This window comes from Cinclus cinclus, chromosome 6, assembly GCF_963662255.1.
Source record: "Cinclus cinclus chromosome 6, bCinCin1.1, whole genome shotgun sequence".
NCBI lineage: Eukaryota > Metazoa > Chordata > Aves > Passeriformes > Cinclidae > Cinclus > Cinclus cinclus.
In genome coordinates this window covers 12,613,133-12,637,664 of record NC_085051.1, presented here as the reverse complement: position 1 = coordinate 12,637,664, position 24,532 = coordinate 12,613,133, and the positions used below count along the sequence as shown (strand labels likewise).

The 24,532-nt window shown below is 40.3% G+C and overlaps 1 protein-coding gene across 2 annotated transcripts in view; it reads right to left on the bottom strand.

The window, feature by feature from the left end:
• Positions 1 to 24,138, bottom strand: part of PDE3B (phosphodiesterase 3B) — an 82,462-nt gene extending 58,324 nt beyond the window's left edge. For both annotated transcript variants that reach the window (XM_062494683.1, XM_062494684.1), the window contains exon 1: positions 23,003 to 24,138. In XM_062494683.1, the coding sequence (XP_062350667.1) occupies positions 23,003 to 23,986 (984 nt within the window). In that variant the 5' untranslated portion in view covers positions 23,987 to 24,138. The remainder of the gene's footprint in view (positions 1 to 23,002) is intronic.
• Between the last annotated feature and the right edge of the window lie 394 nt (positions 24,139 to 24,532).

Here is a 24,532-nt window from a genome sequence, read left to right as displayed (position 1 = left end):
GCAATGAGCTCTCCCCTGAGCTTCCTTTTCTCCAGGTTTAACATCCCCAGCTCCCTCAGCTGCTCCTCACAGGATCTGTGCTCCAGACCATTCCCCAGCTCCCATTTCCCTTCTCTGGACCCACTCCAGATGTCCTTCCTGAAGAGAGAGGTCCAGAACTGGACACAGTGCTTGCAGTGTGCCCTCACCAGTACAGAGGGACAATCCCTGCCCTGCTCCTGCTGGCCACACCACTGCTGATCCAGGCCAGGATGCCCTTGGCTTTCTTGGCCACCTGGGCACTGCTGGCTCATGTCCAGCTGCTGTCCCCAGCACCCCCAAGGTCCCTTTCTGACAGACACTTTTCCAGCCACTCTTACCACAGCCTGTAGTGCTGCAGGGGGTTGTTGTGACCTGACAGGATAATGTCTTATATTAGAAACTAACAGGAAAATAAAATAGGAAACAGGAAAATATTTCTTAAATACTTTTGCTCTTGTATCATAAACTTTAGGGATATATTTATGCTTTAGCTTCTTGAAAGGGCTATGATTTCAGGAGTCAGTGCATGTTCAGAACTAAAGCTTCAATCATGAAAGATGTGCAGAGGAAACTCAGTTTGAGAGCTCACAAAAACAAGCTGGTTAAGACTTGAAAAAGCAACTTATAAAAGAAATGCTGAATCAAACAGTTCAATTAATTTCTCTTCAATGAAACAAAATCTATATTGGTGCTTGAAAACACTGATGCAGAAACTTCAAGCTTACTAACAGCATGAGACTGAGTCACATTGCTGTGTTTAAACAATGTTGACTCCCACTTTCACACTGAAACAGTTTTAATTAATTGCCTCAGGCCACAGAAAACTAGCTACTACTTTGCAAACTAGAAAATGCAGTTTCTCAGTGTGTATAAATGGTTATTAAAAATTATTACAACTGCTTAAACAAAGCCATTCTGTATGTTTCACATGGGTTATCAAACTAGTTAGAATACTAAGCAGTAAAGTTTAAATGTCAAAATAAAAAAGCTGTTATGTAATTTCAGTAATTTTTGATTAGATTTTTGACATCGGCAATTTTAATAATATAAAAAATTGTGCAGCTTTCTTGAAATCACAAGACTTCAGTGTGAATATACAAGGAAATTGACAATATGTAGTTCTCAAAATGGTTCAGCCATTAAATAAACAGATCTGAAAATGGGGTGAGGAAGCTATCTTCTGTGAAAATTAGAATGTCCAACGTTCCCTTTTTGCTTTTCATAAAACTGTAAAATTTTGGGGCACACAGAGGTTTTTTTTTCTAATTCAAGCCTCAAAGTAAATGTTCTAACAATCATTACCAAGTAATCAGCACAGCAGAATGCAGCAATTCTTCAGTCAAATAAACCCAATAAAGCTACACAAAGAACTTACAAGAAGCTCTGGAAGCAATGATATTAATTATCATGTCAGTATTTCTAATTTTCATATTAAAAATTTGAAACATTTTGAATACTTAGTTGAAATTTTCTGACAAAATATTCTCTTCTGAAAGCACTGTCTTCAAGCATTTTGTCAAAAGAAGAATCCTTTACAAGTGTTCCAAGAAAAGGGAGCCTAAAACTCTCTTTCACATAATGAAACCTAAAAAAATACAAATCTATGATAGCTTTTTTTAGCATTTTAACAAAGCAACAAAAATCTGTAATCTTACCATGAGTCAAGATGTATATTAAATACAAAAGAAAACTCTTACGAGATTCTGAAATCGCTTCTGTTTGATGCTTGTTTCAGACCAATAGATAAAAGGGTGACCTTTACTTTTCCTTGACTCAGGGCTGTAACCAAGTTAATTAATTAATTAAAATCTGCACACAGGACATTTGCATTGAGAACCAAGCCTGTAATATTTTAGAAAGACAGATTTTTGACTGGAGGCCGCCAGACAGTGAGGTTTAAAAAATAAAGCCAGGAAATCAGATTAGAATTGCCTGGTCTGGCCCGGGGTTTTATCCCTGATGGCACTGAGCATTTACAGGAAACACTGGCCGAATTCACAGAGCATTCAACTTTTGACAGTTTTTCAGCCACAACAAGGAGATTCGGCAAAATATTTAAAGTCTTGTGGGCTACTTTTCCAAATATTTAATTTATCAGAAAGATTAAGGGCAGAATGGAATTCAGCACAAAATATCCACCCGTGCCCACCCAATTTCCTGAGCAGATATCACGGGTTACTGTACCATTAGCAGCATTACATACAACTAGTTTAGGGCCACCACAAAGAGGAGTCACTGTGCCCCTTTCCTTGAGATATTATAGGGTCATTTATAGCTCTTTACAGTCATTACAGTGGATGACTGCTAAGAGCTACACTCTTCAAAGTGCTTGCCAAACTGCTTCGGTCAATGAATAATTCTCCTCGACTATTTCTTACAAACTATTTCTAATCATGTTTTCAGTTTGAAAAGTCCTTGTTCTGTTTCAGCTCCTCAGTGCATTTGTGCCAAAAAGCCACACTTACTAAAGACCTTTCAGAACACATCCCTGGCAGTGCTCAAGGCTCAGGGTTGGGTGGGGTTCTGAGTACCCTGCCCTAGTGGAAGGTGTCCCTGCCCCTGGTGGGGGGGAGTGGGGATAGAATGAGATGGTTCCATGATTCTCTGATATTCTGGGAATTCCTGCGACAGAGGACCCTGCACATCCTTTATACTTCACACCACATTGTTTAGAACACATTACCATGCACAAACCCTACCAAAGAGATAAAGACCTAAAAATTGCTTATTTGACATTATAAAATTAAAGTGTTCTAACTCCATCTTCTGGCTAGGAAAAATTGATATGGAAGATCAAAAATGACTGAGTGAATTCAGCTTGACATTAGGCTTTACTTACAGACTTCAGGCTTCTAAAGTTTCCTCTTTATGTGATTCAAGCTTTCTCTCCAGTTTATTTTTCACTTCCCTCTCAGTTCTCACAGGTTTGAGTTTGATCTTTGTCTTCATCTATATAATCAACATTTTTGTTAACGTTTTGGTTTAAAAAAATGTGAATTTAATCAAGAGCAAATTTCCTCCTTATCTTCCTGAACATCATTTTAAAAGATTATAATAATAATAATAATAATAATAATAATAATAATAATAATAATAATAATAATTAGGTGATAAGTAACGGACCTTGCATTAGGAATGCATCATTAGTTGCACAACACAAGATTTGAGATTTCAGATTTCCTAAAAGAATAGAGCTAACAATTCCAAACAGCAGGGCCACAGATGTTTTCACACAATTTTCTCTTTGATCACAAACCTTGAGCAGACAGTAGAAGAAAACACAAAATGTTCTCAAAAGAAGCAGATACCTAAAGTCATTTCTCTCTATTCCTCAGCAGCTGAATTTGTTCAAAAGCTGAAATGAGACACGTGGTGCTCTTGCTTCAATCTCCACTCCCCATCCCTTCTGCAAAAAATTGGCTTGGTGTCTTAATGCATCTTACACTAGTGATTCTACTGAAGGGTGACAGAATAGGTAAGCAGATAACTCAACAAAACTAACATAACACACAGAGACCAGGAGTTATTATAAAAGCAGTAAGCAATACACGATTGGATTGCCCAGTTTCAATTTATAGAAAATTGCAAACTGGATGGAACAAAGGAACTGGTAGGAACAAAGTCATAGGACCTATTTGTCCCATGAAATTCAGCCTGGGCTTGAAATATTAATGAGAAACTGACATTTTCATAATATTTCCTAATTCTGTCTCGTGAGAATTTTTAGCAATGTGAAAATTAAGAGCCAAGGACAAGGCTTACTACAATGAGCTGGATAGAAGCTTCCTAACCATAACAACTTACTTATCTGGAACTACAGGTACCAACAAAAAGTACCAACAGGTACCAACAAAAGTCAGAAAAATCATCACGTAGAAGCATCAGAGGGACAGACACTTGCTGCCTCAGTATGAGAGGATTTCCACTTCTGCACCCCCAGGTAGTAGATTTTCTTCACTACCACATTACAGACTTAGCCCTGCAGATGAAAGCATGATGAATTGATGAGAGTCCAAGACTCAGAAGGTGACTCACAGAAGTGTTGTTACAGTTTTATAAAGTTTTCGTTTTATTTCGCTCCAGGAATTATGAAGAATTTTCACATAAACAGAACAGTATTAAAGCACTGGTTTAAAAGAGTGCCAAATATTCTGGTGTTTGGAAGAGCCTAACTCCCATGTGCCATTTACCAGTGCATTCTGTACTGATGTATCAATGCAGCATGATTCTGTCTGTGACCACACAGATCTTAATTTGTTCTTCAAACAAACCCCCTGCTCCATTTATGTGCAAGTCTCAAATATCTAAACGGCACCCTTCCATTCAAAGCCTTTTTGAAAACTTTGTGTACATTGCAAGCACGCTACCACATTTGCCTGCAACTGCTTAATTTTAACTACCTGTGTGCCATATTTCAGCCTAAAATTTCTTCCTTTACATCAAGCAGACAATGCAGAATATATGGCTCACTCAAGACATGCTAAAAAATACTGAGGCTTTTGGACACGAGGGGATGCTCTTTTGACTGATTTATTGCTAAGTTCTGAACACATCCATTCTTTACACGGCAGTGCCATTAGTTCTCTTAAATCAGCACAATTTGGCATGGGCACAATAAAGCTGCAGCCCTGCCCTCCCTCTCTGCTCATTCCCATCCCTGGGTGACTCCCTCCTCCCTTCTGCAGCAAAAGCCTTCATGCAGACACGTGGCAGGGAGCTACAAAAAAGAACTGACTACTTTTAACACGGATTAGTTCCCCAATTTAGTTCACTGTGTAGTCTCATGAATGCTTGTGTCAGCACAATGGGGGAGGGTGCCAGGGCAGGAATGAGCAGACAGGGCTGGGAAAGACCACTCCTCTCAGTGTTAGTGCCATAAAGCATTCAGGGAATCGGAATATTTGAGTAGAGGTGATCAGATTAGAAACTGTATGTCCAAAGGTCAACAGAAAAAGATTCAATTTTTGTGACAGTACAGAAACTAATCTGAATTGGACACAGTTCTTAGCACCAAAAAAATATGCTCTGACCTCAGAACTCATAATTTTAATCAAGACTTGCACTGCAATTGTACCTCCCAACCAACAAAACCTGCTCTTGCACCACACATTTTACTTGGTTCTGCTGCTAGTATTATAAGTGAAAAAAGAGGCAAAAAAAGAAAAAAAACTGAAAAAAAACCCCACCGGTATGTGAAGGAAGACTGGAGGAAAAATAAAATATAGCAGAAACAAATACAAGAGATCAGCACTCCAGTTTTTAAAAAGTAAATACATAAAGGAGGGTGGGAAGAAAGGAAGGAGATATAGAAAAGTTAAAGCCTTGATTTTAAAAGCCATTGAAATCTTGGCTTCCAGTGTGCATCTTAACAAAAACATTTCCTCTAAATAGGTAAAATATACAGAGAATAACACTTTAACTCAAAAATGCTTATAAAATTACTATCCCAGAAGGAAACTGTAGTGGAATATGAAGACTGAGAAAAATCATCTGCAAGTGTAATCTAGAGCAATGAGAAGGAGAAATGAGCTCTCTGTTCAACAGGATTTTAGCAAACTGTTACATTCTATTGATTAATTAAGGACTCAAGTTCTGTGTGGATGCCAAACACATTGGGAGGAAGCCTAACACTGGAGAAACTGGGAACAAGTTAGTTACTTGGACCCAGCAAATAAATAAACTTTGAAAATCACAAAATAGTAAAGGAAAACTTGTGACATGCCAGGAAAATTTAGAGATGGCTATGGCATGCCTCTCTGTTATTTCCCCTAGCTTTTATCCTCTGAAAATCCAAAACAAACAAAGCAGCCCAATGACAGGTTTATCACAGACTGAAATTGTGATGTTCTAGGGTGGAGATGTAGAAAAACTTCCTATTTATAAGAAAGATATTTTAGTATCAGGAGAAAGGGTCTAGAGAACAGAAATATATCTACATACTTCCTCCTATTGATCATAATGATTACATGGAAATAAAAAAAAAAATTCCCGGCAAAGATAGCTTGAAAATAAAAAGACCTGGAAGAAAGTTATTCAAATTAGACAATGAAAATTATTATTATTATTTATTTATTTTAATTTATTTTTAAAATGCTGCCCATATAAGGGATTCTAATTGTCATTTAGGAATATGATGTGGACACAAAACAAAGAAAACACCCCTTTGTGCTGGTCAGAAAAGCATGGTAACATTCCTGATAAACAAAACTTTACACGCAAGGTGATCTGACTGCTGGCCATTTTAGCTTCACACATCCCAAAAGGATTGTCAGCCACTTTCTTCACGTTTTCAGGGGAATTGTCTACAAAATAGTTTTTAAGAGCTGCAAAAATGTTTTGCTGATTTGTAAAAATCACAAGCAGTAGGAGATGACAGAGACCTCAATCCCTTTTCTTTCATAGCACCCACCTATTTGGGCTGGTTCACAGAACAAGCAGTATGAGAAAAGTTGACTTTTCATGACACTGACAGATAGAAACCAAATGTTTCCCCAGGAATTGGACAAAACATCACTGATTTTGCTGAAAAAGCACGCAATCCCTTATTGTAGTGCCTGAAAAATGAAATAGCCAAGTAGCATCCACTTCCATCTGTTATTACAGACTTATCTTTTGAAACATGCATGTGTACCAAACAGTCTGGCTGAGAATCCACAAAACAACAACTGAGTATTGTCAGCTCATAAAAGCAGTTTGAAAATAGCTAACAAGTGCCAGAATGAAGATCAAATACAGATTATTAAATAATATTAAAAGTTATGCAGAAACATAAGTATGTGTTCATGTAACTCCCATTTCCTTCATCGAAGGAAAACTGACAAGACTTACAGAGCTAAAATACTAAACCAGGATAAAACAAAATATCCAATATGCCTGATGTACTGCATAACTTGCAGGAATTGCCCTAAAAATTGGCAGAATTACAGGACTTAATTGAACTCAACCTGATAACACCATAGCCTCCATTTTAATGTCCAGAACTGAAGGGGCAAAGAGAATGAAGGACAAAATTAAAAATTGCGATTTCCACATCTTGCTTTGTTAACACCTACACTAGCTCTTTATTGATCACCCAGATTTAAGTCCAAATACCCATTGACTTCAACAGTAAAACTTCACATCTTGCAGCTGAGCCAATACAAATACACACCAAATACAGCCCTTACCAAGCAGTGGCCACAGACAATGCCTTAGTGAGGCTGGGCAAGGCAGCCAAACTACTCTGAAATATCAGCAAAACCTGCAGCTCGTCCTTTTTAATGGCCAATAAACCCCTGGTGTTCTACCTACCTACACACCTTTTTTTTTTTTTTTTTTTTTTTTTTTTTTAGATTTCAGTAAAATACAATTGGAGAAGAACCTGTACAAAGGTCCCAGGCCACACAGGCAGTGATCACCATTTGGAATGCAACCCCAGTGACCAGCTAACCATAAATGACACTGGCCTGCAGTCCAAAAAATGCCCTAAGAGCGTGGGCTGCCAGACTCTCACAGACAAGGCAATTTATCATAAGTGTGCAGAAATGAAGGTACTCAACTCTTGTATCCAAGAGTTTGGGGGGGGCAAGGGGAAGGGAAAGTAGGGCTTGAAATTGGGAAGGTTCAGTCATTTGCTTGGTTGTCTTTTTTCCTTTATGCTTTTAATAAAGATTAAAATCTTTGAAAATAATTTGAAATTCCAAGCATCCAAACATTTAAATTATATTGACTTTTTAAGCATTGCACAAACTGAGGATCACGTGTATTCTGTATTAACCTTGATGTTTTAACAGCTCTGGCCTCCAGCTACGTACTATAATTCTAGTTTGTTTACAACTAAGTTTATTTGTGCGTTTGCCTATGTAACAAATTCATGGAAAAATAAAAACACAAACACTTCTGGTTTAACCTGTTGGCCACACTGTGATTTTTCCCTAAAAACTCAGCCATAGCTAGCCACGAGGCCATATACCCATACTAACAGTATACATCAATACTAAACCAGTTAGTGTAAATTTGTTTACAGTTTTTAAGTGAAATACAGAAGATATGATGATTTTCTGAGATAAAACACACGCTGCTTTCAACACTAACTGGTTTATATCAGTGGCTAGGTAATCACTGGAAATAAAATCTTTTTGCTTTAGAAGTTAAGCCTCAGGTAACATTAATTTTGAAAACTATGTTTTAATATGTAGCACACAAAAATACTTCAGCCTAATTGCTGGAAAAGGTGGCGATATCCAAAACATTGGTGAAACTCGCAGAGCGCTTAATTTTGGCAACTAGGGAAAGTCATTTTTCATACAGATCACAAAAACGTGACCGTACACTTTTTGAGAACCGAGCACAGCCGCAACCCTCTTTGCAGAAACAGCACGGAAAGTTGAAATAAATTGAAAAATTCTCCCGGGCAAACTCTCCTGAGCCGCAGTCACCCAGGAGAGAGGGCTTGAGATGGAGCCGCTCTTTCTTTCCCTTTTGTAGCAGGCGAGTTCAGCTTGCAACACTATCAAAAAATAAAAGAACTGTAAGCTAATTGCTGGCGAGTGTGACGCAAGCGGTTTCCTAGGGAACAGCCCAAGTTGCTGAAGTGCCTGATCCAGCATTTCCTCATCTGTTTGCACTCACAGCAGCAGTCTGACAATGTAGTCACTGCATCCTGTTTCACTCAGCAGCCAGGGCAACGCTCAGCTTAACCCTTACCTTACACCTCTGCTCTTAGCCCAGCTCAGCTCAAACTAAGTTTACAGCCAGGCTTTGCTCAAGGGGTTGAATTTTCTCACAACTCACCAGCCGCTGCCTTTTCTATTTTTAATCGAGAAGGAAAACAATTTAATTTTTTTTTTTAATTATATTTTAATTTGTAATCTGTATCTGCACTGCTGAAAGTTTCGGCCACAAATTAAATTTTAAAAAAATCAGTCGCCTACAGGCTTTACATAAAACAATTTATATGTATTTCTGATCTCGTCTTTATAGCTACAGAATGTTCCTGATTGTATACTACACTTAAAGTATGCAAATATCAATATTATCTATCAAACTGCTTCTCATTCAATTCAAATAGATACTGATTCATTTATAAGCAGCTGTAGGCTCATTTATAAGTACCAAACATACTTTTAAAATTTATCAAAAAACGGTATATACACCAAGGAATTAAAAAAAAAAAAAATTCACATTTCCATCTACAAAAATGTAGAGAGCATGGACCTCACCAGTGTGCAGGGAAGTTACAGATACTGTAGAAAAAAAAAATATAAAAAAGAAAAAATGCTGGCCTTTCTGGCAGTACGTTGGACACACAAAAAATAGATTATTTTACAGTTTACTTCTTATATGTGAATTTTAATTTGGTCATTTCAGGACATGAATAAACATGAAACAAACTATTTTCAGCACAGAGCTTTTCTGTGCTGACATCAGTGCTTATCCGGTGTAAAAAACAACTGTTTTTCTATACTATGGGAATAGTTGTGGGCCACAAAGAAAGCAAAAAGGTGAGATAAAAGTAATTTGTTGTTTGTTGTTGTTGTTAAAAATTCTGGGCAATTCTTCACCACAAGGAAAAATGCACAGGAAATTTACAGGTGAAAAAGTCTCTCCCCTTCACAGGGTGAGCTCCTCAGTGCTCTTCAAATGGGAAATCCCCCTCTAGCATTCTGAAATGGAAGGCAGCCAGCCAGAACAACCTGTCACTGCAGCTTCCTGACCACCAAAGAGAAATGGGTAGCGAAATTGTGAAGGTGCAGGCAGGAGGCAATGGCAGAGACTTCTCAGAATTCCTTTCCCCAAAGCTTACTCACCCAGGGGCCAGTCTGCATCACGCCAGAACTGCTCTGCAAGGAGATCAAAAACATCCTGATTTTCCACTAACTGGCACTCTCATTCTTTCTAACACAGTGTGTTTCTCCTTTTTCCTTGAGAAGCTTTCCTGCTCAAATCTAGTATCAGAATGTAACAATATACCAAAATATAAAATAACAAGTTTTAGGCTAAAAAGCCAGGGGTACAGAGAAAGGAGCAGCCTGAAATAAAACTCCTGAGAGCAGTATGCATTTATGCACTGTAACCTGTACTCCTGTAGAATAGAAAAAACCAAAAAAGTTAACACAACATGATCAACGCTCCAGCTTATTCAGCAGTTAACTGTTTGCTACCATCTCAGTGGTGCATTTCTCAAAATACAGATGTTCCCATCAGTAGGCTTTTCTACTCTATTAATATAGATTTTTCTCTGCATTACTTCTTAGCTTCTTCCCATTCACCTGCATTCCTCTTATGTTATCCCTCTGTTCTACAGTACCCACATAATTTGTAGGAAGGCAGAAGAAAAACAGAAATAAACATTTTCTTCACCCATAGATAGTTTTCCTCAACTGAATGGAAAGCTAGCTCAGGAAGAAAAATAAAGGAAGTAGTCTGGTATGTGATTATGGAAATTCCAGAATGAGATCAAGCAGTTTCAGGGATGAGGAGGCAATGATAAGCAGAAAACCTGGGATGGCACAAGGCATGTTGAGAAACCCTAATGTCCCTGGAGGGGAGGGAAGCAAAGCACAGGCTAGCAAGGCACAGAAGATTTCCACCCTAACTGTATTCAGCAGTGGATTAGGGAGCCCTGAGAAAAGTGATGGCTTTAGCTTATGGGATTCAGGGCTCAGACAAGTTCTCCAAAAGTAAAACATAAAATGGTTGCCAAGGATATCTTCCATAAAATGAGTTTTTAGGTGAGTGGGTTAGAACCAGGTGTGGAAAACATCCACATACAAGTTCTGTCAGAGGACACTGAAAGATATTTATATACAAATATGAACAAAAGCCTCTACAAGGGTTGGAAATCTATCCAAATACTACTGCCTTAGTACTTTTACAGTCCTCAGAACTGTTCTCTCTCTTATAGCAATCCACCACCATAGTGTAGTTTTCTCCAGCTCTGTGTCCTGCTACACTCTGGGACACAAGAAGAAAAATACAGCTCTAGTCACCAAGATAGGTGACAATCCAAATTATGCTCATGGCAAGAGCAAGGCAGGGAACTAGCTGTCCTTTTTAACTCTGTTTTTTCTTGGCTTACCTCTCTTGTTGAAATCTGCAGGGGTACCACTGCAGAATGTCTTGGAGAGTGAACCAGAGCTGATGGGAAGAAAAAGACAGATTCCCAGCTGTGTCCCACGTCTAACAGATATGTTGAACCAAAGCATTGCTCATATATTGGAGGTAAAGTTCAGAATTTATTTTAAAAGAAAGAAAAATTCTGTGAAAATCCACCTAAATGTGCTGGCCTAATGGAGGTAAATAAAGCTCAAAGTATCAGGACAAAAAATATTCTTCTGCTCCTACTGATTCTGTTACAACCCAAGCTGTAATCAGAACAAAGCACCTCAACTAAATTCATTGTCAGTACCCTACAGATCAGGCAAAGCTTTCCTGTAGCTCTCAAACACTGCAGGAAAGTACAATGACAACTACAAATCCTCTGAGTCTTTATCTCCATTTTTAACGGTGAAGTGATGGGAGGAAGATGTTCAGTATTTATTTTTTGAGGCACAGCTCATTCCATTCTTCCTAATGATTTAAGAACTGTAACATGATAATTCATTAGTCAGCCAGCTCCTCTTGCTACAACTGCAGCCCTTGAGTCAATACTACTCCTGTTCCTCCCTCTTCACTTGCTTACAATAGGAGAGAGCAAGGTAAAACATAAACAAGATCTCTAAAGGTTTAGTCTTCTTAAAAAAAAAATTTTTTAAAAAGCATCCAAAAAAACACCAAACCCCAAACCAACCTAGAAAACCTTTGTCCCCTCCATCCAGGAAATAAACAGGGGATTGTTTTGAGCTTTGAAATTACTCAACACATGCAGATACTCTTTGGGCAGCAAAAAACAAGCTCCCAGCCACCAAAGCCCACATCTTAAGAGCTCAGATCTGACAAATAAATTTGCAGTTGCACTTATGGAAAAGGAAGCAGATCAGTGAGTACTTTGCATCTAACCTGCAGAACTGAAAGAGCAAAATGAACAAAGAACTTCACAATAAAATAAAGTATCAAAGTAAAAGGTATGCATGAAAGTAAAAAACAAATGTATGCAGCATTGTGAATGTAGCTGAACTGTATATAACTTTTCAATAATGGACAGTTACAAGGAAAGGATTCTAGAAGCATTTTAATGCTGTAACTACAAATAAATATTTAATTCCTCTGTGTTAAAAGTTATACATTACAAAATGTTCTATAATTTTTTTAACAATAATTTAATTGCTAGGTTTCCAAATACTAAAGTATTTTGAGTCAGAACATTTTCATATCTCCGGTGAAAGAGACATTTTGGACAATTTTGGACTGAACTATAGCACTGATCTTATAACAAAGAAAGAACACACTGGTAGGAAGAGGTGGTCAAGTTATTGTAAATGAAGAAAAGTTAAAGACAAGGACAAAGAGAAAAAAAATATATCTTTTTTAAAAAGACAAGCAAATAAGCAATTTACTTTTGAATGTTAATCTCCTGGAGAATTATTTTCTGTGTACTTTCAAGGCCCAAACAGTAAAAAAATAAAAATGTGGCTTCTAAAGGCACACCAAACCTATCCATCACCAGACAGGTGAAAGAAACATAGCTCTAGGAATGCATTCAAGACTGTTAACACTTGTAAAAGTTATAAATTACATTAAGTCTGTGAATTTTTAAACAAGTAAGGACTATAATCTCAATCCTTAAACACTGCAAAACACATGTTCTTTTCCACTTGAAAGCTTAAGTGCTCTGCTGACTCGAGGGAGCTTCCTACTAGAACATGCATTAAGGCAAGCATGGAAGAGTTACAAATCTTTAGAAGGGAGATTTTAACAGCAACTATTCTTATAAAAGACAAATTACCCAGGATTACATGTACCTTTAGAGGTGCACTACTGAAGCTGTGGTGACTTTTGCAGATACCTGAAATGGCATCTGCTTATTACATGAAACGGAGTTTAAATATTTTCTTAAGATGTGAGACACTTTCCTAAGCAAGATATCAATTTCATATTTACAGGTGTAATATCAGTTTCTAACTTAATTTGTCCCGAAATGTTATGCCTAATAATAAGTTATGTAAATTCTACATGCAAGCACCGAGTTTTACTCACTTTTAACAAGACTGTTTGAAGCTTAGGGTCTCTCATCTACTTCTGATTTTTGCTCCTCACAAAAAATTCTTGTCCATCACAAACAGAATGAAGTACTGTTTTTTTTTTTCATCAGACCATTCTGCAGATGTCTCTGATATGACAGTCATTGCCTCAGAGGATTTGAAAACACAGACCATACTTAAAGCAATAGCCAGCATTGCATCTGCCTCTGCTCATCTACTCCCATTTTCTTATTTTCATCTTGACACCATAGAAAATCACTTGCAAACTTATTATTTTTTAATTTCTTTGAAATTCTCAGGCATATAATGAACAGACACCAATTATGAAAAATAAATTAAGTAACAGCAGTGACAAAAAAAAAAGTGGTCATTAACACAAAAGCTGTTACAAACTCTTTCTTCTCAATCCAACTTGTTCAAGCAGAGACTCCGAACAGAAGGGAAAATTAGACTTTCTGTATTATGAGGGCACAAATATTCTGCTGTGCTGAATAAAAAATAGCAAGAAATGCTGATTAAAAGATCTACTTAATGCGTTCTACAACTGCCTAAAAATAAGCTAACAGATACTTATAATCAAAATACTTTCAACTGTGCTTTGCTGTAACAGCAAAAAGATGTCATTTGCATAATGGTAATAGCTCAATTTAACTTCAGACAGACATATTAAAGTTCTTTAATCATTAGAAAGATCTTAAGTAACATTCTGAAGCTTTTTTACTATTTAAACAAAAAAACCAACCAACTAAACAAACAAAAATTTTAAAAAGTAAACACTAGAAGCCTAAACATCTGTGTGAATAATCTATGGTAATTCTCTCACTGCAAGGTTCATTTGAAATCTGCTTTGTGAGCGTGTTCCAGTGATCCCCAAAAGGATACTCTGCTGCCCCAAAAATGCACTTAGCTGAAACAAGGACAAGAGGACACATGCAGGCTGGACACGACAAGCTTGCTTGTATTTTTTAGTTAAGATATGAAATATACTGCTCTACCCTATACTAACACGTTAGGAATAACCAAGCCATCATTAATGATTTATTTACATCTGTGTCTCAGTGCCTTTTTGTACGTACAATCTCAGTGGAAACAGTAAAACCTGGACCAATATTCATCTTTCCCTGAGCAAAATAAAGTCTGCTTCTTGCAGATCCGACTGGCCAAGAGAACTGTGCTAGCGTGCCTTTACTCCTTCCAGCTGAGCCAATTCCTGCAGGGCAGTCGCTGCCAGAGCAGATGGTGTTTCACAGGCACAGCAGGATCTCAACTTTTTCAGCCTGCTAATCACACCTCCAGGTTTCAACACAAATTTCCCTCCCTTTCTGCTCACACGTCGGAACATAATTGCTTCAATCTACAGAAATGCGGTTTAAATAAACTGAAATTTAAGTTCATACGGTGTAATGCGGGAGGGGGAATATGTAGGAAACTGTGGAATTGCAAGAGCAGGTACGGAAGAGCCTGTGAGTGTATTTACACATTTTACACTGTGGAGGTGGAAAATCGAATGAAAAGAAGGCCACTGTGAACACTAATCAACATAATAATAATTTAAGAGTTCTCTCAAAACACATTCCTGGGTTCTTTGTTTTTTTTTTTAAGGTAGCATCATTAAACCACACACGACACTGGGTTTATGAACTATTAACGACACCCTATGAATACAGATCTCTATCTTTGTCTTGGAGAAAAGTCATAAAGGCTCCTTGGCCGTCACACAGGAGACAAGGAGGTATCCCAGGGTCACTGGTGAGCAGTCAGCAAACGTCCAAAAACAGGAGGTGTATCAACAACTTCTGTGAAAGGATGGAAGCTCTTCTGGACAGCCAGAAGGTACTAGGAAAAAAAAAAACCCTCATTTAAAAAACCCTGCACTTCTTAAATTAGTAACTTCAGAGCACTCAGAAATTTAGAATTCTTTTAAGGGAATCTACTAGGCAGAAAGAACAAAATTATACTCCTGAAAATGCTAACAGGTATCACACAATACTTAGGAGGAAAAATAAATAAATAAAAATATGTTGTGATTGAACATGTAATATCTACTGACTCCAAGAAAAATAAAAAGATCCTAAATGGAAACACAGGCCTTAGGTTTTGAGACACAGTAGGAAAAAAAGGCATGTAGACATTAAGCCTAGTATGAGAGTGTCTTTTTTACCCTTCAATTTAGCTCCTATCTTGTTAAAGGGTGTTAATTAACCAAAAACAAATGAAGCATGACCGGTAATGAAGGTTAAAGAGACACAGTAAAACCATAGTGTCTATGCAGGGAGTCATAATTAAGTTGTTATTTCAATTAAACTGGTGAAATTTCCCTCTGCTAACTTAAGCTTTCACACACTGTTAGAAAAGTTCCTTCTACATGATGAGCTCCGCTGACAACACCATCGTGACATAAGACATTAAGAGGCAGGTGTGACCCAGGCTTGCTGTATCCTCAGCACTCAGAGGTACAGTTCCCCTGGGGCGGGGGAGCAGCACTGGCTGCTTTGGGCATAGTGAACGAACTCAGCCCAAATTAAACCCATTCCTATTTCTGTGACCACCATCAGCACGGACGCAACTAAACCAGCGTACCTGTCATGCTATTCGTGCCAAAAAGCCTGGGATTTTCCTCATAAAAGAGGGAAGATCTCCCACAGCCAAATCCAAAGCACTCAAATACAGCCTCATACGGTACCCTTTCTACAATATCTTGAATAATTTTAAAATAGTAAATTATAGAGGGAAAATATAATTTTCATGTTCCATAAAACAAACTTTTTATTTATGAAGTGAACAACAAATGGAACATTTGCTGCAAACATGCCTTTGACTTAGGGAAGGTATTCGGGTTTGCATAATGGGACATTAAGGTTGGCAGCTCAATACTGGGTAACAAAACTTGTCAACATTACCATTTCATCAGGCATTGAATTGGAAATGTGCCAGGTTTTTTCACACGCCCCTGTAGAAACTGAAGCGAGCACTGATGGTCACAAATGTTCTGCATAACAGCCCCGTTTTTCATAAATATTGAACTATCAAACAAATGGAGGGATATAAAAAAAAAAAAAAAAACAAAAAAAACCAAACTACTTGGGTATCTGCGCCCTGGTCTGTCCCTCTCCCTGTAAATTTGCACTTGTATCAAAGGAATGTGCTACCTACAAAAGCTCTGTGTGAAAAAGCAAGGATGGCCCAACACATAAAACTTACTCCTCACCAGCTGCCCGTGTTGATATGAGTGATATCCTTCCCCACAGCTGAATGATCCAGTCTCAAAAGCAAAACTGCTCTGGAAGCTGACATTTTGTTTCAGCAGTCATGCCTTGTTATGGCCCTTCTAGTTCCTAGAACAGTTTGTTTTGCCACACTCATCAATAAGGCCATTCACTTAACTGGTCTTCCTTAAGCACAGAGTTCTCTGACCTATTTCTTTCACAAATATCGGTAACACTTCCCCAAATATCAGCATCTGCCAGTTTACTTGTTACCCTGTGAACTCTCATTTATTAACATCCATGGCTCCTGTCTGTTTTGAAGGCTCTAGCACAATTCTACAGCCACTGGATTCTTAAAGTTATTGATCCTTTCCATGCCTCAGTAACAATCACTCAGACATTGCAATCTGCCCTGACCAATCCAAGCCCTAGCTTTAACCTTAAATTTTCATTTCTGCTTTGAGTTGCAGGAAACTTCCCCTTTTTTGTTGTTTTTTCACCATTAAAAATTATTCTGTAGTGTCTTGCATCTTGTTAAGCATTGTTTTCTGACACTGGAAAGGACATGTTGAAATTTAACACTTCCTTTCACTCTCTTTTATTCTCATCTTCAACAATTCTTTCAACTTGCTCTCCACATAGTTTTACCCTGGAAAAATCAGTGAGATTCCAGCAAAATATTCTATGTCTGCAGCCTTCTGTGTTCTGTCCTCTCTTTTCTCATTTGGCAGACAGAAGTTTCTCATCTGTTTTCCTCCAGAGCTATTTACATCAACAATAGAACAGACTTCATCCCCCAATTTTCCTGTCTGTAATCCCCAATCTTTGCACAAAAGCAGAAGATTTTCTCTTTCCCATCTTCAGCAACTGGTATCATCTAACAGCTGTATTTAGCTTTGTTCGGATTTCTTTTGAGGGTGGTAAAGCTGCATGAAATTTTCATTTTAATGTATCAGAAAAAGACAAACAGGAATAAAAAAAGCTTTTTTTTCTGGAAATATAAGTTTCCAATCAAATGTCACACAGGGCCCAGGCTGAGAGAGACTCCCCACCCCACCTGCATCATTCTGGTGTTCACTGGTGACATGAGACACTGTCATGGGGATTGTGAGAGCTCAGCTCACACTGCAGACATGCCCTGCATTGGGCCATATTCCATGGGGTTTCTTCACTTCCCTCTCATGTTTCTTTTCATAAAATTTGCTGGGATTTGATCTTGTAAGGCCAATATACTACAATCTGTTCCATTGTTCAAGTTCAATTATTAGAATAGTACTATCAGGCATATATTGTGTCAAAAGATGAGTCATTTTCTCAGGAAAATATACCAAATTTCTTGCCATTCTCTTCCCTTTCATATTTAACCTCCCAGAACACACTGCTCACAAATCCCAGCATGGAGGCTGCCCCCTCTTTTTCATTCTAGAGACTCTTCTGGGCACCTTTTGCTTCTCATCTCTACAAGTTTCTTTCATAAACTTAAGGCATCTTCCTGTTCCAAGCTGAATTTTAGTACTTTATGCAATTTATTCTGCTGTTTTCCTTCAACACAGTCAATCATGCAGTTGTTGGAACCGTCTCGCACAGTTTCTTTCATTTCTTTCCTACTAGTGCTCTGTAACATGCTTCCCTCACCTTCCAACTAATTTCTCTAGCATTTCCACAGCAGTGGCCTTTGATCTCCTTCCTTTCTCCACTTATATTTTCTTTCCAGGAAAACACACCTGAAGCAACAGTCAACCTCCTTTGCTACACAGACAGCTCAGAGACACTCTTGCCTGTTTTTACTTATGCAGAATATAAACTGCCACTAAGTCTTGGATATCTAAAAGCCAGCTTAAGGCAAACTTAGCTAACAGATTTCTTAAATGCATTCGGTCTCCCTAAAACCCTTCTTTATCATTCCTGGTGGTCCCAGGTGAAATTTTGCCAGAGGATAGCATCTTAAACTCTGACCCCTCTACAGGTAAACCATGATTCAATCATCCTTTCTTTGTGGTATAATACTCCAAGAGAGAGAGGGAGAAGGAGGAGAGAGAGAAGGAGGAGAGAAATACAGAACTTCTACCAAGAGCCTTCTCATTTCACATTTCATCCAACTCAAAATATTTTGTCAATGTCCAAGAGAACCAGACAGAAACAATAGAATCTTACTCATCCAAAACATGGGTGCAGAAGCAGTTTTCCAAGTCTGTTGCTTTCACCATGTAATCCTTCTCTTAGCACATTCCTCACACTCAGCTGCATCCCATTGGAACTGATTCCATTCACAGCACAACACACACTGCTACCTTGATTTTCTCTCCCTAAGACCAACACCTGGGACAGGAAGGTTTGGTGAACAGCAGAAACACATCTTGCCATGCAGGTACAGCTTAACAGTCATTGGAATAGTGAGGGGGAAACTTCAAATAGCAAAGAGCTGGTTTGTCAAACACAGCAAGGAGAATTCTGTTTTGTTACTGGCTGTGCCCAACAGGTAAAGGTTCACCTGTTTCTGGGCTGCAAAGTGTCTGAGTTTAACCATTTTAAGACACTCTAAAATGCACATGAACAAACAGCTTCTGCACTAGGAAGCCTATACCCTGAAAACTTAAGGACAAAGTGTAATTTGTTTCACAAATTGGTAACAGACAGAGATGTAAATTTCACGAGCAAATAAGGAACTGGGTTAATTTCAAGTTACACAGATATTTCAGAGTCCTGAAGTCAAGTCCTGATGTTCCTAAGGTAATGAAAGGTACAAGATAGCTTGGAACAGAAACTGGGGAGAGGTGATGGTCAATCCAACCCTAACCACCAGACAATTCTTCTGGTAATGAACAGAGTGCAACATGAAAGCAGTCTTTGTCCATGAAATATCCCAGCTTTCCTACGTGCCTGAACCTAGTCAGATAACCAGAAAAAGTGTGTCAGCTCTGTTTGTCGACTGTTTTGGACACGTATCATGTGTATTTAATTATGAAGGCCTATTCTTTACTCAAGGAAAAAGATTAATATTCTTTCTGGATTCTGAGAAGCTCCTGGGTAAGACATAGTCGTTTGCGCTCATATACATGTCCACTATCAGGTGAAAGAAAAAAAAAAGTCTTACTACCATATTTTTCAGGACATAGTGTTTACAAGGTCTGCAAAACTGACAAGCTCCTTTTAGATTCCCTGATTTGGCTTTCAGACCAAAAAAAGATTATAAAATTAAGTGTGCAATGTGCAACAGTCAATAAGGATAAACCCTTTGATATCAGTAGCAATAGGTAGAACTAAGAGATTAGCATTCAATTAGTACATGCAGTCAAAATATAACCCACACAAAATTTGAAATACCAATCAATACTGCAGTCTTACTGCCATTCCTCTCTAGGTCCAAGATGAATACTGAAGTAAGAACACAAACAGCCTGTTTACTGTTAAAATCATATCAATTTCTAGTGGCAGAAGTATTAATATAGTAGAGCTTATAAAAGGCATTGCCTTTGCAAAATTTTAGCCATAATTTTAGTCATATTACTTCCCTTGGTATATATTTATATATTTTGATATTGGCATTTAAGTATGCTTATCTAAAAAAATAGACACATAATTTGTTCAAGTTTCTTTCCTCCCATCTCGGACTCTGTTGCTAGACAAAAGACACACACAGCATAAATTTAGATACTTTGATGGCTAAAGTAGATGTAGATACATAAATGGTAAGAATAATCTACTTTTATCAATTTTCCAGCCTTATAGTTCCTGCATCTGTTGAAGTCCAAAAAGCAATACCTTAAGTATTTGTCATGAGGATTATTCAAATTTTACAGGATCATGCTTACAGGGCCTCTTTCCACTTGTACCCCAGAAAAAAAAATTATAGTTCCATCCAATTTCTATGTGCACGTGCTGCTGGTTGCACATTCCCCTGTGTGCTAGTATTCCATCCTGTTCCCACCCCTTCCAAGCACACAGACCCCTTGGAATTGTTGGCAGAAGAAAACCAAAAAATCAATAAAATAAACACAATTATTTTCTTGTATACTTAATTAGACAGAGAGCACATGTAACTTCAAACGAATATGTTACTGAAAATTCAAGGTCAATACTAACATTCTCATATTTTCATCAAATAATAACTAAAATCTACACAAAATTATATATGTTTTTAATATAATGAGAGCAATCAGCCACAGGAATAATCTCCCCAGAGAAGTAAAGATGCCCCAACATTGGACAAGTTTAAGATTTAGCTGGACAGGGTGCTGAGCCAGCTTGTCTAGACAGTGATTTTGCCAAGAAAGGTAAGACCAGATGATCCTTGGGGTACTCAACTGACCTGCTACTCTATACTTGACATAAATTTCTACATATAAGAGGTTTGTGACAATCACACAAAATACATCTAATAGAATCACAATAACTTATCTCCCATTCATCAAAGTATTTCTGTCATGATGCACCAGCAGCATCTTCCTAACAATGTTCCTTAAACTTCACGAAATATTAATATTGGAAAAAAACACTGTACTGCTTTATAAATATTTGCAAAATGTGCAATGAGACCATAAAGAAAAGCCACACAATAGATGCTCTCTGAAAAGCATTAAGTACATACATTCCTTCAGTTTCAAGGAAGCAATATAAAAACTTTGTACTGTTTATTCAAATAAAGTCACACATTACGGGCTTACTTCTCCCTAACCCTGCCCAAACAATTCATGTTTTATCAGCTCTGCAATGTCTGATCGCTCTCCAAGTCAGACAGGAGATCAGAGGATTTAACCTGTGTTATCCTTGTAAAACTGCATATAAAATACAGCAGAGAACATGTATCTGTGAATCTCATTTAAATTGTGCTTATCAAGGAACAAATATTTATTGCAAAGCATAATAGATTATTAGGAAAATTAAGAACTTCATATCTCTTCATTGTTCACATCTAGTGATAACAAAGATATCAAATTCTGGAAGTCTACCAAAAAGTTACATTTTATTATGAACACGTATGATTTAAGCATTGCCAATAAATTATACATATTTAGTTGTAGCTGACATTTATGATGTTACTTGAAGAATAATGAATGCCCTAGCTTGAAATATGCACATGCCTTTAAGAAGTGAGCCGAACGTCAAAGGAAGCTTTTAGTAACTTGCATATGAACAAATATCTTCTATCATCTAGAAAGGTTAATGAAATCACATCTTCTGATATTTCTGTGCTACAGACAAATGTGACAGCAAAAGAGAGCATTTGCTATCCAGAAGGGAGCAGAGAAAGTAAATTATTATATGATAGTCCCTACATATCTTAACTGCTAGTAAAATGTGTTAATGTTTCTTTCATTGTATGCATTAGATAATCTGCAATTTACTGAATGAGTTATTTCTGAAGACTGTCAAGCACGCTTCCATTTTAACCTTTTATGCAGAAACAATTACTGTATTAATCACAGTAATTAATAATTACTGTGAACAATTACTGTTAATTCTGTTGTTCTGTTGTGCAAACTCGGGGGGGAGGGGGTGTGGGGGCAATGCTCAAAAACTACTCCACCGTTTCAGATTCACCTCGCATTTCCTCAGACCTAACTCACAGTCAATCACAAGACCTGCACTATAGAACAAATGTCAAGGAAAAATTGGAAATTTTCATTTGGAGCCGATGAGTTTCAGCCAGCCACGACAGTAGCAGACGGGGTATTCTGCAGCAAGCATCACTTCGCAGAAACTGCTCACTTGAGCGTTCATTAAATACACTCCCCTCATTCTCGCTCCCTACAAGGGGCTGATAATCCACTTGCAGCAGCCTCGGGCCAGCTCCAACACAACTCGATGCTCCTGCAGTTGACGTGCAAGTGCCCGAATAAAAACAAACTCCCCCACACGCACGGGGGTTTTACGCTACAAAAAAACAAGACTCATTGAAAAGTTTTCCGGGAGGTAGAAACCAACAGAGTTCCATTCAAGAAAACTGAGCGTTTCGGGCATCCCTCCAGCCCCTACTGAACAGCTCTCTCTCTTCAGTAAAAAGAAGTTTCTTGAAACCCATCAACCCAAAACTAACGTTCACTTAGGTGGAGCGAGGAGCAGGGCTGAGAGAGAGGGAGGAACAAAGGACAGTAATGTGCAGGGCAGAAGGACAGCTGCCACTCAAACAACGCCACGTTCGATAAATAGCACCCCTCACAAACAGGTATTTCTTTAGCGCTTGGCAATGATTTTGCCGATAGAAAGCGGGAAGAACCAGAAGCGCCGAGCAGCTCAGAAAGCTGTGGTTTCTTTCTCTCGGGAAGGCTGACAGACGCGGAGGAGGTGGGGGGCTTCGGAAAAGAAACAAAATAACAAGGTAACTGATAGCTGAAGCCGACCGGTTTGATGTTTTGCTCTAATCAATAGGAACTGCTGTTTAATAATTGAGATTGCACAAAAAGCGAGCGAGCCTTCTGCCCTACAGCAAACACATTATTATGATTTAGCACCCACGCAGAAATAAAGGGTTGTATCGATTGTGCAGAACCGAGCTGAGGTACCCGCTAAGGGACTAACATTCTCCTCCATTCCTCTAGCAGGAGTTTGTTAGCGAGCAGACATCCAGCACAGACACACACAGCAGTCAGGAAAAGATATGGAGCGGCGCTCATTCCTCCGAAAGTTTCTCCTTCAAGTTTCGGAGAAACCTACCTGCTCTCTGGAAATGCAAGGCAACGAGGGTCTCCTAAACATTTTGCAGCTGCCGTAGTAGCTGGCCGAAGTTTCCCCTAGGGATACGCAGCTAGATCTCCTCCTGGGTCTGATCACAGGCACTTTTTCCTCCGCGCTGGGGAGCCGTGGGTGGCGGTGATGCTGGTGGTGCGCTCCCCGGCTCTGCGCCGACAAGATGCCGTGCTCCCCGCCGCAGAATGCCAGGAGGCAGCCTGCCACCCCGACCGTGCCGGCCAGCAGCGGCCCGAGCGCCGGGGGCAGCGCCCGGAGGCTGCTGAGCGACACCAGCCACACCAGGCTGCAGAACAGCAGGACGAGGAGGCTCCGGCGCAACTTCAGGGAGCTCTGCGGCAGGGTCAGCGCCGCCACCGAGACCAGCACCGTCAGGAGCCTTCCTAGGAACATCTGCGGCTCCTCTTCGCGCCCCTCCGCGGGCAGCAGCCACTGCAGCGCCACGAAGTCCCCCGAGTAGCAGCACAGGGGCAGCGCCAGTAGCCACCAGCGGGTCGTGCCGCCGCCGTGCTCCCCGCGCCGGCCGCCGGCCAGGTAGCAGGTGAGGAAGAAGAAGGCACAGGCGATGCTGAAGAGGGGGCTGAGGCAGCGGGTCAGGCACAGCAAGGCGTGCAGCGGCCGCGGGCTCCGCCAGCTGCTCCCGTCCTGCTGCTCCCGGGCGCTGCCCCGGCCGGGAAAGGCCAGGAGCGAGAGGACGGCGGCGGCCAGGACGCCCAGGGCGAGCCGAGCCCGGGAGGAGGGGGCGGTGGGGAAGAGCAGCAAGGAGAGGAAGCTCTTCGGAGGGTCCTGCCGCAGCGGGGTCGCGCAGCTCTTCACGTATCCGTTCCGCAGGCTCTCCGCGCTGCCGGGGCCGGCCGCCCCGCCGCCGTCCGGCTGCGGGCAGGGCTGCGGGGCTCGGCCGGCCCCGCCGGGGGAGGCGGCCGCCGCCGCAGCTTCTCGCTCTTCCCTCATGGTGGTCGGGGACGCGGCGGGGGGAGGACGGCGGAGGGGCGCGGGTCGCGCTAGCTGCGTCCCGGCCGCGCCTCCCGCATCCCCTCAAGAGAAGGGCGCGGGGCTGAGCCGCCGCTCGTCCCCCGCGGGCAGCGGCGTCCGCGGCATGGTGGGCGAGGACGGCAGAAAGAGAGAAAAGGTAAAAGTGCGGCTCGCCCGCTGGCGTTCCCCGAACGGCTCCGGCGGCGGCACTCGCGGCCGCCTCCCAGCGCCCGGCGGCGGCAGCGGCGGGGCCGGGGGTGGGAGCGAGGCGGGCACAGCTCCCGCCTCCCCGCCCCCCGGGAGCCGCGCTTCCCGCCATCCTCTTTAAAACGTACATCTGTCTGTCTGTCTGTCTGTCTGGCCGCCTGTGTCTGCCCGGCCGCCCCCCGGCGCAGCGTGCGGGACTCGGGCCCGTCCCCGCCGGGCGCCGCAGCGAGGGACGCGCGGCCGAGCGACGGAGGGGCAGGAACGCTGAGCTGGCGCGGCTTTGTGCTTTATCTTGTCATTTAGCTTCGCGATGCCGCG